Genomic DNA, 15,035 nt, shown 5'->3' with positions numbered 1-15,035 from the left:
TGAAAAATGATGTTGAAAGTTTAAGCATATTACTTTGCGGGAAAATCTAGAGAGACGAGAAGATGTGAATCATATATACACACGAATATTAAGACGCTAGTATATAAAACATGTTTTCTTATAATCATTGACTTTGCTTTCCTTTAATCAATTTTTCACATGTAGGATAAAAGTGGGATTATACTATTCTAATATTTACCGAAAGGAGACTTATCATTTATTTAAACTTGAAATATTAGTCCACTTTTAAAGTAGTGTGTTATTTACGATTTTGTTTTACGATTTCTATGAAATTATTTACATTAATGGAATACAATTTTCATAAATCTAGAAGACAGTAATTTTAACTTTGCGTCTGACATTTGAGAACTATGTAAATGTAAATGAACTCAATAACCAAAGTGAGCACAGATTGCAAAAGCTAAGCAGTAAAGAGAGGGAAGTCGTATTCAGGGGGATAAAGTAAAGTTAAATGAAACTGCTCATAAGTGTACTCAGATGGGGCAACTGCAAGTACTAAACCTTTTGATCTTATATATGATTTCAAATTTATGACACACGTTTGTATTTGAATAAAGAATTTGCCGTTTAAAAATTCTTTGCATATATAGACAGTGCGAAACTACCACTATTTTCCTCACGTTAAAACTTATCGGAAAAAGTATTTTACTTTTAAAGTTAAACTTAACTGAATCTTATGAAAGGTAATAAAATATTGAATTGAATATTGGAAGGTGCTGGCTGAATGTTGATTTTCGGTAAAATATTCTACGCCGATGTAATTATTGGTTTTATACAGAAAGGTCTGGGAGCATATATATGACAGTAAAGTTAGGCGAATCTACACAAACTCAGCGTTAATTCTAGAACTTAAAGTTGGTCAAACTTAAGTTTTAGTTGAGATTGCCCGATGTAATTCGAAGCCTCTTACACTTCTAAAGTTGCGATTGCGTTGATGTGGCATCCTATATCGCGCACATGTACATAAAATTGTTTAATATTCGCCAACAAAATTTTGAGAGAATGAGGGGTACTATCTATAACAATGAACCTATAAACTCGTTCAGTTAAAACTTTTGAAAACAATTATTAAAATTAGAAATAAATAAAATATTAAAAGATTGGAAAAATCTTTTTCATCATATAATAGATATTATTTGAAACGTGATTTTTCAATTTCAAGTGGAATGCCCCACATGTAGTGGAGATACTCGCCAATTTGGCACATTAGTTCGAAACGACGCTCTCTTTTCTAACAATCTTACTGACCTCATTAAAATAGACTTATACGCTTTACTCACTAAATTTCTAGTTACTCGCTACACGGTAAATAACGGAAAATAAAGTATTTGCAATAGTAATATTTATCGCCATGAAATAGGAAATATTAAATTCATATTTCTTAATCTTTTTTCTGCTTAATAATTGATTAAATATTGTCCCAGCGGGCAAAAAATACATTGACGTTCGAGGAATATTAAACGTTTTTAAACTGTTGGAACTGTTGTAATTTGAAGGTTAGGCGATAGAGGTAAAAAAAGTAGTGACGCCGGGGAAAAAAGGCTCGCGCAGGCGCATAGCGGCACCACACCACTTTTTTTCTCTCTGACGTCATTTAGTCTGTAAGCTTCGACTTTCAATTCACTTCACACGACAATAAAAAGGTTTTCTATAATAAAACATTGACAATATAAATTTAATGTAATGTCTTCAATGTCCTTAAAAAAATAATGAACAATATTAAAAGGAACTTGAAATAATATGTTTCAGAGATCCAAATAAAGCGAGTCCATTAACGTGGACCGATAACAACACCTCGACAAGCCAACCCTTCTGGGACTCTTACGATGCCATAAACCAACTTTACCTCGAGGCTGGACGAATAACGGAGATTCGATCGCACTACAGAGGGCACAAAATGAGTCTTTGGTTGAATTTACTTCCGCAATTACATCGTCCCGGTTATGAAGTTAGCATGCGTCATCATCATCTTCTGGAGAGTGCGAGTCTGTACGAGGGAGCCGTTCGACCCCAATCATTGGCACTGCCCATCCCCGCCCCACCGATTCCCGTTCCATCGCCGACCGAGCCTTCAATGCCCGTCTCTATCTCCACAACCGAGTGCACACCAAATATAACAACAATGATTCCAACCACTGTTAAAAGCCAACAATCCAATCTCGGAGTGGGTCCCAATAATCTTCTTCGGAAACTTGCCTCCAGTCACTATCAAAGCTACACAACAGCTCTAACAGTCACCATTGCCGTTGGAGTCTTCCTTCTGCTTCTCAACATATTGATATTCGCCGGCATTTACCATCAACGTGAAAGGAGTTCATCGTCCAGTTTAAGTGGATTTGGCGATAAGAAGAAGGAAGAGCTTCTTGAGGCCGGTTGCTCGGGGATCGAAACTTCGAATAAACGCCGACTGCCCGCTTTCGCTCTAACTGATTCTCTATCTTCGAGTCCTCCATCACACAAAGTGAAACTAGTCGATGAACTGGAAATGACTCTGCAGGAATTTCAGTGCTCACCGCCCCCCGGAGGAAAGAGACTCATGGATCCTCCGACGTATAACCGAAGTCCTTGTCTTCAACGCTCCAGAACACCGTCGCCCTGTGTTGATGCAACAGTTGCCAGAGATGACGATGACGACATTGAAATCGACGACGGCCTACCTGAACCGCCTCCCCCTCCAAAAGCTCCAGCACCCAATATTGCAGCTTTGGCCTGTCCCGGGATACTACGACAGCCAGGCACTCCCGGAAGTGCCAAGAAACGAGTTCAAATTCAGGAAATTTCAGTGTAAAAAGAAAGATTATTCCGTTCGAAAAAATAGTGATAAGAGACAAGATGGTGATATTTAATAGGAAAAAAATATACTTTCTCATGTGATGAGAGTGTAAAAAATATTCGCTCATAGACAAAGTTATTTCAAAATTATATCTACGCTAGTATGAGAAGATTAAAGTGGAATGTGCCAACCATTATTCACAGTCAATTGTTCAATTGTTGATCAAGTTGGTGATTTAAAAGTGGTGTAGTAAAGGGACACATGGAATTCATTAAGTGAACGTAACATTGGGATTGAGGAAAACAAACCAAGTGGAATTACTCGAGGAATTGGAAGTCGACTCTGTCTTCAGTTGCAACCATCACTCGCGTTAGCTTTTCAATGGTTATTTGAATGTGAATTATTTAATTGGCCGTAATGTCAAACAATTGTGGCTACTGTTAAAATATGATTTTGTGGATAATTGTTGTGAAGTGAATGGGAGTGCACAGGTCCAGCCCTCTATTATTTGATTGCCAAGGGGTGCTTACAAGCGGACTGCTCTTAGGTAAATCCGGTAAAATTGGTATACAATAAACAGTGAAAGTCGTTTTTCCTATTACTCTGTAAGAATACCTATTCGAAATAAGGAGAATTAATGAACAAAATCTTCGAGAACTTAAAAGACTGAGAGACTCGGCCAAGAAAGTTGAAGAAGATACGTAATATGTAATGATACGTAAAATTAAACGCACAATGCAGCCAGTTGTAAATAGAGAAAACAGCTTCCATGTAGAGGATGTTAACTGTAAGCATCCCTGGTGTGTAAAAAACATACACCCGTGCTTGGGGCCATTTTTAAATTTAGGAAGAAAGACGCTCGTGTTTCAGTTGGCGCCTTTGTCATATTTCATCATGTTTGCATTATTTAAAGCTTTTAAAGTGTTAAGTTTAAAGATTAAATTTAAAACATAATCCTCATAAGAGTCATAAGTATATAAATCAAAAAAGGTAGCTTCTTGTTATTGTAGAATTTTATTGTCTATTACTTTGTTGATTCGTGAAAGCGAAACTGAAACCAAGAGCGAAGAAGGAATTGGGCGAGTGGTCACATGTTTATAGTGACCTATCTCCAAAAAAAACAAATTTACGAAATGTCCCAGTTGGTCCCAGTTACCATTTTACATACATATATACGAGTTACACTTATTTAGTATAAACATACACTAACCGTATGAAGTTTCAGAACATTAGCATCATCATAGATTAAAAATGTATTCTTCACATCTAGTACTCTTCAGCTATTAAAAGAAATAATAATACTTTACCATCTGGTAATTTTTATATTGTTACATAAATTTTATTATGAATAATTGCAAAGAATTTAGATACATTGTAAGAAATAAATCTACTGGTGTTTAATATTCACGTGTATCTACTTTTTCTTTTGATTCAAGATTCTTGAATTAAGAATCGAGGGAAAAAATATAAAAGTTATAATTGCATTTATTGCATAACAATTAAAAATTTGTGATTTATGGTGAAGGATGCACTTTCAGTTTATGAATGAAAGGTATTGTGAAACTTTCTGCGGATAGGCATTCATAAAAACGAGTCTATCAATGTTTCGAATGTTGGAGTTTGTTTAATAAAGACGTAAAACATATGAATCCTATTTGTTGACTTATTATTTCCTGATTACTGACAACTTCGTATTTACTGGCTATCCACAATGTTTTTATCAACTTTCTCTAATATTCATTGCTATTGTCTTCAATTATCAACCAATTTGGAAAATTTCATCAGAACACATGTAAGTATAATTAAAAAATTACAAAATTAATAATGAATTATTTTGCGTAATTATTACTAGGGGGCCGTTCATAAATTACGTAGCGCTTCAGGAGGTAGGGGGGGAGGGTCAAGATATTTGTTACACTCATTATAAAAATGGCGCTAATGTATGTAAAAGTTTGTTACATAGGGGAGGGGGGGGTCTAAAATGACCAAAAAAAAGCGTTACGTAATTTATGAATGGCCCCTAGGGAAAGTCTTTTGTTTTTTCTAAGATTTAGAAAAGTTTATGAATCACAGTTAGTTCCCCTTTTTTTACAATTTAATGTTATACAATTTATTCTGGAACTAACGATTTTCAATAGCAAATTTTATATTTCCGCGATTAATTTTTGTACACTTTTTTAAATTTTCTTATACCATAGTATAATCTGTTATCTATATTAAAAATTATTATTTACAGATTAAATTCTACTACTTCCGAAATAAATTTATTTATTCAATAATTTATAAATTACACAGCCACACAAAAAAAAAAAGTTCTGACCTGGGTGTCTCACTATGTAGACTTTATGTTTTTTGGGTCGCTGAATCTGAATCCGAGGTCCATTTAACCCCATCAGATCAGGATTTTGACATAACCTCAAAAAACCAATTTAAAACCAATTTTTTGAAAAATTCATCGGATTCGCTTGAAATTCGTTACTCTGGGGTTTTTGGGGTCGCTGATTACATATCTGAAGTCAGATTTCAAAAATTCAAAATGGCGGATCCAATATGTCTGTGTCAGACATATTGGATCCGCCATTTTGAATTTTTGAAATCTGACTTCAGATATGTAATCAGCGACCCCAAAAACCCCAGAGTAACGAATTTCAAGCGAATCCGATGAATTTTTCAAAAACGTGTTCGCCATGTTGGATCCGCCATTTTGAATTTTGAAAAACCGACATCAGATTCGTAATCAGCGACCCCAAAAACCCCAGAGTAACGAATTTCAAGCGAATCCGATGAACTTTTCAAAAATGTGTCCGCCATATTGGTTTTTTGAGGTTATGTCAAAATCCTGATCTGATGGTGTTAAATGGACCTGGGATTCGGATTCAGCGACCGAAAAAACATAAAGTATACATAGTGAGACCCCCAGGTCAAAACTTTTTTTCTTTTTTGTGTGGCTGTGTTATATTATATTATAAATTTATTTATAAAGAAATTTGAACCAACAATAATAGTATTTGTGAATAGATGCAAAGTGTATTATATTTTTTTAAAAAACCATTTCAATAAAAAGTATTAATTCTTTGAATAACAATGGTTTACGCAGCATTATTCAATTCTTTATTTGCTCATCAATGACATTATATAATTTAAATACATCCAGTTTCAGTCTCATTAGTGTTTCCTTCCTCTTCAGGAAATTATTACGTTTAGGAGCAATTAGTATTACATATGGTTTGTTGTATTTTGTATTCTTCACCAATAGATCTTAATCTTTTGAAAGTATAATATTTCTAATACTGTCTTGATTTAAAATCGCTGTTCTCAAAAGACGTCCATTCATATTTTAAAAGTATATATATCTTTTGTTATGTTTTATATATGCATTATGATTAAAACCTGGCATATATATTCTAACCAAGCAAATAGGAATGTAAACCATTGTTTTCTGAGACATTGTTTCTATTGTGAAGGATATGTCTCAAAAAAATAAAAGTAAATGAAAAATAAAAATAAAGATTGTTAGCATATATTTTTATTTATAGAATCTATAATTTTTTTAGCTCTATTTAAAATAATTCCTCTATACAAATTAATATGTTTAAGTTCTAAAAATTATAATAGTATTGTTGGATTCAATTACAGTAAATTGGACATGATTCATTGAAAAACATATTACTTAAACAAAACAATCGTTTGTTTTTAAAATATATTTTTTAAAATTTTATTACCTCTTCAAAGATTTTTTTTATAAAAAAAATTTTATCTAGAAAACTTGGTGTGCCTTTTATGACAAAATTTACGATCTTACTTTTATCCGATAAACTATTCCTAACATGCTTTTATGAATATCTTTTTTACGATTTAAAAAATTTGTGTAACATTAAAAATAGACGCACATAAAAAAAATTAGCAGACCGATTAAAAAAAAACTTGCAATTTTCCCATATATATTTATAAAAAATGAAGCATTCGGAATTATTATTTTATTCTCTTTTGTTCACGAAATGTCATCATCATTTTTAGCAAATTGCACGATATATGTATATGACGGAAGTGAAAATTGAATTGATTTTTAATTAAACCCTGTAAATAATGTTTCGCTATAATTAAAGATAAATATTATTTTCTAGAACAATTTCAAAACAAAAGAGCGATTAATGATTAATACAAACGGAGACATTAAATCAGAGAATACATTCGTTGAAGGTAATATGAGTCAATTGAATGTTTAAAATATGAAAAATGAGATTTCATATAGGTATAATCTTTTTGTATGGATTCTAATGGAAATTGTATATCAATAAAAGATGAAATTAATATAATAGGTATGCGTAATGGAATTTTATTTTTTTGATCATAATCAACCCTTTATTATGTATTTTTTATTCTGTAATAAATTCACAGTGCGTTAAAAATAAATAATTAAAATTGCAAGGATAAATACTACACAGAGCATTGTCTGTTTACCTGGAATTTTTCTCCAGGTCGACTAAATATTATATTTTTATTAAAGAAACTCAACTTTTCCGTATGTAATTAAATTCTTCCTGTAAAATGAAAAAGAACTAAAGTTGCAAAAATAATTTGCATTTTATTTAATTATTTTTTTGTATTGAATAATTAATCGCAACAATTGTATAGACTATAGAGTAACTAAATTTCTAAATGAGCAGCGCCGTTTTCCAGTTCAAATCAATTGAAAATAATAAGCCCACAGTGAGTCTCGACACCTCGTCGCAATTGTTCGCACTATTTATTTATAAAACACCTAAACAGGAAATTTTGAGTAACCAATTACAACAGATTTCCAGAATCACGCAAGCACTCTATTCCATGTGAATAGTTCAAGGTTTTATTCTTCAGATATATAATGACCCATTCAAACAAAAATTAGTTCAATTGCTGTGCCTGTTGAATTTTCAATTCGCCTGCGTGCATTTCAAATGTTCTATCCGTTAACTGATGAATTATTCTGCTCCATTTTTTTTTCATTTGTGCGATATTACACAGAGAGTGTTGAATAGTGATAGTCTGGTGATTTTTTTTCTGTTTTCGAGTAAGTATTTTCATATATATTTTAATGTATATATTAATTCTGTGATGCATTAAGAAATGCTGTTCTGTTCAGTGGTAAAATGTGAAAATAATAAAAAGAAATTATATGAAAAATAAAATATAAAACAGTTATTAAAATTAAATATTTTAGTAAATTTTATATTAATTGAAAGTTATTTATTTAAAAATGAGACTTTTACACAGCCAAAAAAAAGTAATCATCATTTTAGTGGATTTCTCTAATTTTAATGGACTATTTCCTCTTGCATGTGGAATCAAAAATAATAGTCTTCAATTCAAAGGATTTTCCTCTCGAATATTATTAGTAACAATTATTATTTATTATTATTAGAAAAAAAATTGTTCTGATGCACTAAATTTAATGCTTTTAACGAAATTAACATAATTAATGATCAATAGTTATAAATTAATAATGTACTTACTTTAAAATTTCTAATTTCATTGTAAAAAATAAGTTTTGTTTTGAGCTTAATTTTAACTAAAACAACTTAAATTAGTCCAAATATTTATTAAATTTCTGATTATAGAAAACTGATTTTAAGATCTCAAATTGTCTTATTTTCAATTTAAGCTCCAAAAATGAGTTGAATTTAAGAAAAAATACTTTTTGAACTGTAAGTACTTTACGACTTTGTTTTTACAGTGTTTTTTTTATTAATTATTTTTTCTTTTTCTTCGAATTCAATATTTTTAATAACAAAATTATAAAAACTGGGAAGGACGGAAAATATTTTGATTTTTACAACGTTTGAAGCATTTTTTGAAAAAAAACTTTGTTTTTAGGCTGAAAATACTAAGAAACCATTGTTATTCAATTTTTTAGTTGAAAATTCATTATTTTGTTTATTCTTTTGACTAATTTCAGATCATAATTTTAATATATAAAAAAATGTAAAAAATTATGATAAAATTATGATCTGAAATTAGTTAGAAAAATAAATGAATGAATTTTGAAATATAAAAAAATTGAATAACAATAGTATTTTTAGCATTTTTAGTCTAAAAATAATTTTTTCAATAAAAAAATGCTTCAAAAACTGTAAAAATTGTTTTTTTCATTTGTCAGTATTTTTGTGGATTCAAAAACATATTTTCTACAAAATTTACGTATGGATTTCAAAATCTATCAACTTTTTAAGAGAAATAAAAATTCTGAATGCCTTTATTTAAGACCATTGAATTCTTCTCGAAAAATTACTGTAAAAACAATTTTATTAGAAGAGATAATTTGATAATTAAAAGAAGATTTTTTTCTTTTAATATGAGATTACTTTTTTCTGGGTGCGCCTAGTAAAATATGAAAGTAAATGAAAAAAGTTTCATATTAAAATTATTTTTCAATTAAATCTGATTTTTTTATCTGAGATAAGTTTAAAGTTTTTTTTTTATGTTTCATTTGCTTTTATGTTGCATTTCACATATCCGTATAAATGAAAATCAACCTAAAAACATTGATTTTAATTTATTTTGTTTTAAAATTATCAAAACGAAAACTATGACGAAAATCTGCCTTAAATCAAATTGGCTTGAAAAAATTTGTTTTAATTTTTTTTCAAAAATTAATAAAAATAATAATTCAAAAATTTTGAGACTTGAAATAAGTTCAATTTGTTCAGGGTAAAATTTGATTCTTATAGTAACATGTTTTACATGTGTTTGAAAGTAGGTAAATATATAAAATTTTTATATCAGGAAAGAAGATACAGATATGTAATTGCCCAATAAGATAAGAAAAAGTAGCTACTTTGCTGATTTGATCGATATAAGTTCTTATTAGGTTTAAAGTGAATAGAAATAAAAGAATACTTTTCATGAATATGAATGAAAATAAAATATTGTTTTCAATTCTTGAAAGAACAGTTATTAAAAACAAATTTATTACGAAAAAAATTAAGGTAGGTATGTATTTTTAAGACTAATTTACCAATGGATAATTATTCTAATTAGATTTGAAAGACATGTTTTTAAGGTAATATTTCCAAACTGATGACTTATGGATAAATCTTAATTATTTTGAAATGAATTTAAATCGATGATTAATGATATAATTAGAGTGACATGTGACAAAAATGAAAATAGAAATAGAAAGCGAGATAAAATGACGTTGAAGGAAGAAGAAAATTTGAATAACAAAAAATTGTATGTGACACTATTGATTGTCGTGTGTGTATTAGATCGCAAAAATTGTTACAATGCTTTTGTGGGAGAAGTTCGTTTTGACTGCTAATGAAGTTGTGCCCATGAAATGACGCCGAGTCGTCATCATCATCAGTGTTCACTTTTTAAGCATCTCTACACCAATCGGCAATCGTTCCTCATCTACAAGAGAGGTACATTGTCTTTATGAAATTTTTTATTTCATCACTGACTTTTCCGACAGTCTTGTTGGAATCTTCATCCGCAATGCAATCTTCAATCTAAAGGAGGGGAAAATTTGAAATTTAATTTGAAAATTTAAAGATTAAAATTAGAAGATTAAAATTTAGAGATTGAAAAAAGTGGTATTGGGATAAAAAATCAGTGGTGAAAAGGGAAGAAAAAGAAGAAAAAGAAGAAGAAGAAGAAGAAGAAGAAAAAGAAGAAGAAGAAGAAGAAGAAGAAGAAGAAGAAGAAGAAGAAGAAGAAGAAGAAGAAGAAGAAGTGTGATTGAAAGATCTTGTTAAGTGGCAAAGGAGGCCAAGGTGTCCAAGACGTCAATTGTGTGGAGCGTTATCGTCTGAAGACATTAGCGAAAGAAAACAAGACGTGACGTGCATTGTAGTGACAACTCGTGACCAGTGAGGCTTATCGGTATAGTGGGTTCGATTTGTGATCGACTCTGCGATCGACAATAGTCCAAATGGAGAACGAGACCGGGAGGCCGAGGCCCGAGGAACCTCCTCTCAAGAGAAGAGTGTCGATCAGCGATCAAGTTCTGGGTGTTGACAACCCTGCGTTCGAACATCATCATCACCATAGACGCATAAGTGCAAGTAGTGAACATAATTCCGAGGCGGGTAGTAGAAAAAAATCAATTTTGCACCACGGCGCTAGTCACGAGAACTTGGCTCAGTACAAGTTCGACTTGGAGAACGGTCGAATCAATGGCAACAGGAAGAAGTCTGCATTCAGTTTATCCAGCTCAATTCGAGACAAAATCGAATACTCCGAGGAGCTCGAAAGGTGAGTTTTTTTTATTCTGAAAATAAATCTTCTACATCAAATCAAATCAATTTACATTTTTCATTTTTCATTTTTCAAAAATTTAAAAAAGATTCTCTACTGAAATGCAAATTAATGTAAACATTTCATTAATATTTTTGAAATATTAAAAAGAACTGTTATTTAATAAAATTTAAATTAAAAAAATAATAAAAAAAAGTTTCCAAAGTTTTCAAGTTCACAAAGTTAAACTGAACGAAATTTTTTTTTTAAATTCTTATAAAATGTTAAAATGAAAAATAATAAAAAAGTTCATAAAAATAGTTTGGAACGTTCAAATGTAGAACAATATTTTTCTTACTTCTTTTAATTTGTAGTTTTTTATTAAAACAAGTTATTTTTTATTAAAAAAGTCATTTATTATATTAAGAAAACCATTTCTCAACTAAGAAATTATCTATTTTTAATAATTTTTCTTCTTCTTTTAGCAATTTCTTAAAACGTTTTAAAAGAAAATAATTTCGTTCCTTTTTAAACGTTTAAAACTTTCGAAAGATTTAAAAATAGTTTGCTAAGTTAAGAAGTAATCTTTTTAATATAAAAAGTAAAATTTTTAATAAAAGGTTTAAAAATGAAAAGAAATGAAAAAATCGAACCTTCATTTGAACGTTTAAAAATTAGAGAGAAAAAATTTCCAAATTGTAAGAAATAAAAAAATTACGTGTTACTCTTTAAACATGATTTTATGTTTACAATCGTTCATATTTCATTTCACGGTCAGATTCTGTATCACTTCAAGCTCACGAACTTGTGATATTTGTTAGTGATCAAATGATCATTAATCAGATTACACACATTGATTAAGAAAATTTTAATGACCATTAAAATTATATTTACAGATAATTATTTAAAAATCACGTTTCAAAATCTTATTTATAAAAATCACGTTTAAACATCATATTTAAAAATTGTATTTAAAAATCTTGTTTGAAAATAATATTTAAAAATCATATTTAAAAATTATTTTTAAAATTTATATTTAAAAATAATATTTAAAAATCATATTTAAAAACCATGCCACAGTTTTTCTGCGGATATCAAATTGAGATTTGTCTTAATTTGATATCTAATTTTAAAATAAAAGACTTTAAGTTATTTTATTTAAAAACCACATATTCTTAAATATTTTCATTATAAATTATATTTTTTGAAATAGTTTCTGAAACAATTCAAAGACTTTTAAAAAATTTGCCAGGTCTTATTTTCATCTAAAATGTATACAATCGTAAAACGGCGAATTTTTTTTTTTTTTTTTTTTTTTTTTTGCAAGGTATGTACAATAAATTGTAATTGAGGAACTCCTGCTGATAACGTACACTAAAACTAAATATAGCGAGAGCAACGTACCTATAGACTTGTACCTTTACGTAAATAAAATATTCAACACGCTCAATATGGATTTCATGAAGAGAATTCTCAATGAAATCATGTGCAATATAAACCTTGTACAATAAAAACTATAATATCACGTGGTTTCTAACAGCAACTGATAAAATTGAAAATTTGAAAATAAACTAGTTTCGAGTATTTTGAAAAATTTCCAGAAAAAATATAAAAATTATATTAGTAACTATATATTGATTATAATTTACAATTAGTTTTTATCTTCTAATTTAAAATTAAATATTAACTGAGTTAGGAATTAATTTTTGATTCTTTTTTTAAATACGAATTAATAGGAGTAAAAAAATATCGTGTCGTTTATCTGAACGTTCGAAACTTTAGGAAAATGATAAGAAAATTGTGTATAAAAATATATAATTATAGATTTGAAAACAAAAATTTAAATATTCTAAACTTTTCTCGCAATAAAGAAAAATGAGCTCACTTTTGTCACATAATTGTTAACTATTTTTTTTTTTATTACAAAACGGTGTGTAAAAATGTTTTGCAAGCCATTTTGCACTCGTAATTTTTCAATGAGAAAATATTTTACTATATATTGAATCGTCAATATTTCCGACAAAAGCATAAAATATTATTAGTTGAAAAGCATAAAACCGAGAGAAAGATATTTTCACATCAAAACATATTATGTTCAAGTCAAACTTATTTTATCTTTACTATGCACAATGAAATATATTTATTAAATTAATCCAGACGTATAAAATTTAAACATATAAATTCTATGGTTGAGTATAAAGTATTTACATGTTTCTAACTTTAAAATCAAACGTTGTTTCCAAAACCATTGTTAGATCGAAATATTTGCTCGAATTAAATTTATATTGTTGAGAATTAGTAATTTTGTATAGAAAATTTTTTCTGTTTGTTATAGTTATTTTTCAACACAGGTAGCTTTTGTATGCCCAGTAGCTATATTGTTTCTAAGTTTCTACTCTGTATATCCAATTTTTCTTTTGGAAAGTTTTATACTCTATAAATAATTTGTATATATTTTTAAAAATTCAAAAGAAATGAAACCTTGAGTTAGTAACTTTATACAAGTTTTTCGTGTATGAAAGATTAAAAAATTGTTACCTGTGTGTTTAAATATTCATTAAAAGAATAAACTAAGTGCAGTGATATACATAGTACTGTTACTAATAACAGTTTTATTACTGAAGACCAATTTGTATAATACATCCCATTTTTAGAATTATTTATACAATTGATAACAATTTTTAATATAAAAGAATAAATAAATATAAATAAATATAAAAGAATTAAATTTCTTTTATTTTAATTTCCTTGACTCGGAGTAATCGTTAAATTTCACTATTTATTAATTTTTAATATAATTTCAAGAATTATTTGTATAAAATATAAATATCAGAAAAAAATTATTTTTTAAAAAATATTTATAGCATAAAAAATGTTAAAGTAAAATTTTTTTATTGTATAAATATTATTATTGTTATTAATCACCTAAAAAGTAACTTGACGTGGTGTCAATGAATTATTCTGAGAAAACAATTTATTTAACTTTACAGGAATCTTTTCATCTTAAGCGGATTTTCCTTTTGATATTTATTTAAAAGGAATTTCTTTTAGGACAAACTAAAGTTTTGTAAAGTGTATTCTTCAATTATTTAAAGACTTTAGTTTACTATTGAAAGGAAACGTTTTTGAGACAAGAAGAAATAAATAGATTATTTATTTTCAGATTATTTATTAATTTAAAAAATAAATGAATAAATAAATATTATTGATAATTATTTAATTAATAGTATATGTTATTTATTAATTTTAAATAAAATAAAACAAAATATTTTAAACTACTTAAAGTTTTTAACTTTTATATATTTTATTTTTTTATGAAACCAATCAATTATTGATTAATTATTTACATTATTATTTTATTAATATTACTAATTTTATTAACAAGTGGTTTTGAAGACCCTTTTTTTAAAAAAATATTTTAAATTGGATTTTATATTCCTGAAGTAGAAGAAAAAACCTTTTAATACTTTTCTAAACAATACTTGAAATTCTCGAAAACAAAAATTATTTATGTTCCTAAAATTTTGAACGTTTAAATTAATGACAAAATTTTGTATTTTCTTTCAATTTGAATTTTATTATTAAGTCGAATTTTTGTATTTAAAAAATTTATTAACTTAGTAAATGTTTAAGTTAAATTATTTTTTATTTCAGTATAGTAATTTTTAAAAATAAATTTAAAAATAAAAAAGAAAAAGAAGTTTTTGTTCATTTGAACGTTCAATCAAAACTTTAGGAAAACAATTATTTCTACATATTTTCAATTATTTTTCATTGACATTCTTTATACGCCTTTTCCATTGTTTTGCGAAGAATCAATTTTTAAATTGATTTTAAAACATTTCATCTTTTTCCAAAAAAATAAACTTTCTGAAAATAAAAAGATGGTAAAAATATAAAAGAAATGTTAAAAAGAAATTTTCACTTTTACTTACAATTATTTTAATAACTTTTCGTTGATAAATTTAATTCACTTTTTTTTAATATTCTGAACAATCAATCGTGGGAATCGTATATGAATTCTTGT

At 27.8% G+C, this 15,035-nt stretch overlaps 2 protein-coding genes across 2 annotated transcripts in view; both read left to right on the top strand.

Annotated features, from left to right (window-relative positions):
- LOC122501625 (neuroligin-1-like) overlaps positions 1–4,433 on the top strand; it is a 33,005-nt gene extending 28,572 nt beyond the window's left edge. The window contains exon 8 of the mRNA XM_043611237.1: positions 1,771–4,433. Within this exon, the coding sequence (XP_043467172.1) occupies positions 1,771–2,809 (1,039 nt within the window). The 3' untranslated portion in view covers positions 2,810–4,433. The remainder of the gene's footprint in view (positions 1–1,770) is intronic.
- A 5,410-nt stretch (positions 4,434–9,843) lies between these two features.
- Positions 9,844–15,035, top strand: part of LOC122501624 (sodium/hydrogen exchanger 9B2) — a 32,037-nt gene continuing 26,845 nt past the window's right edge. The window contains exon 1 of the mRNA XM_043611236.1: positions 9,844–11,026. Within this exon, the coding sequence (XP_043467171.1) occupies positions 10,704–11,026 (323 nt within the window). The 5' untranslated portion in view covers positions 9,844–10,703. The remainder of the gene's footprint in view (positions 11,027–15,035) is intronic.

The sequence above is a fragment of the Leptopilina heterotoma genome, unplaced genomic scaffold, assembly GCF_015476425.1.
Source record: "Leptopilina heterotoma isolate Lh14 unplaced genomic scaffold, ASM1547642v1 Lhet_212, whole genome shotgun sequence".
NCBI lineage: Eukaryota > Metazoa > Arthropoda > Insecta > Hymenoptera > Figitidae > Leptopilina > Leptopilina heterotoma.
The sequence above is the reverse complement of the archived record's forward strand: the minus strand, read 5'-3'. Positions and strand labels throughout refer to the sequence as shown.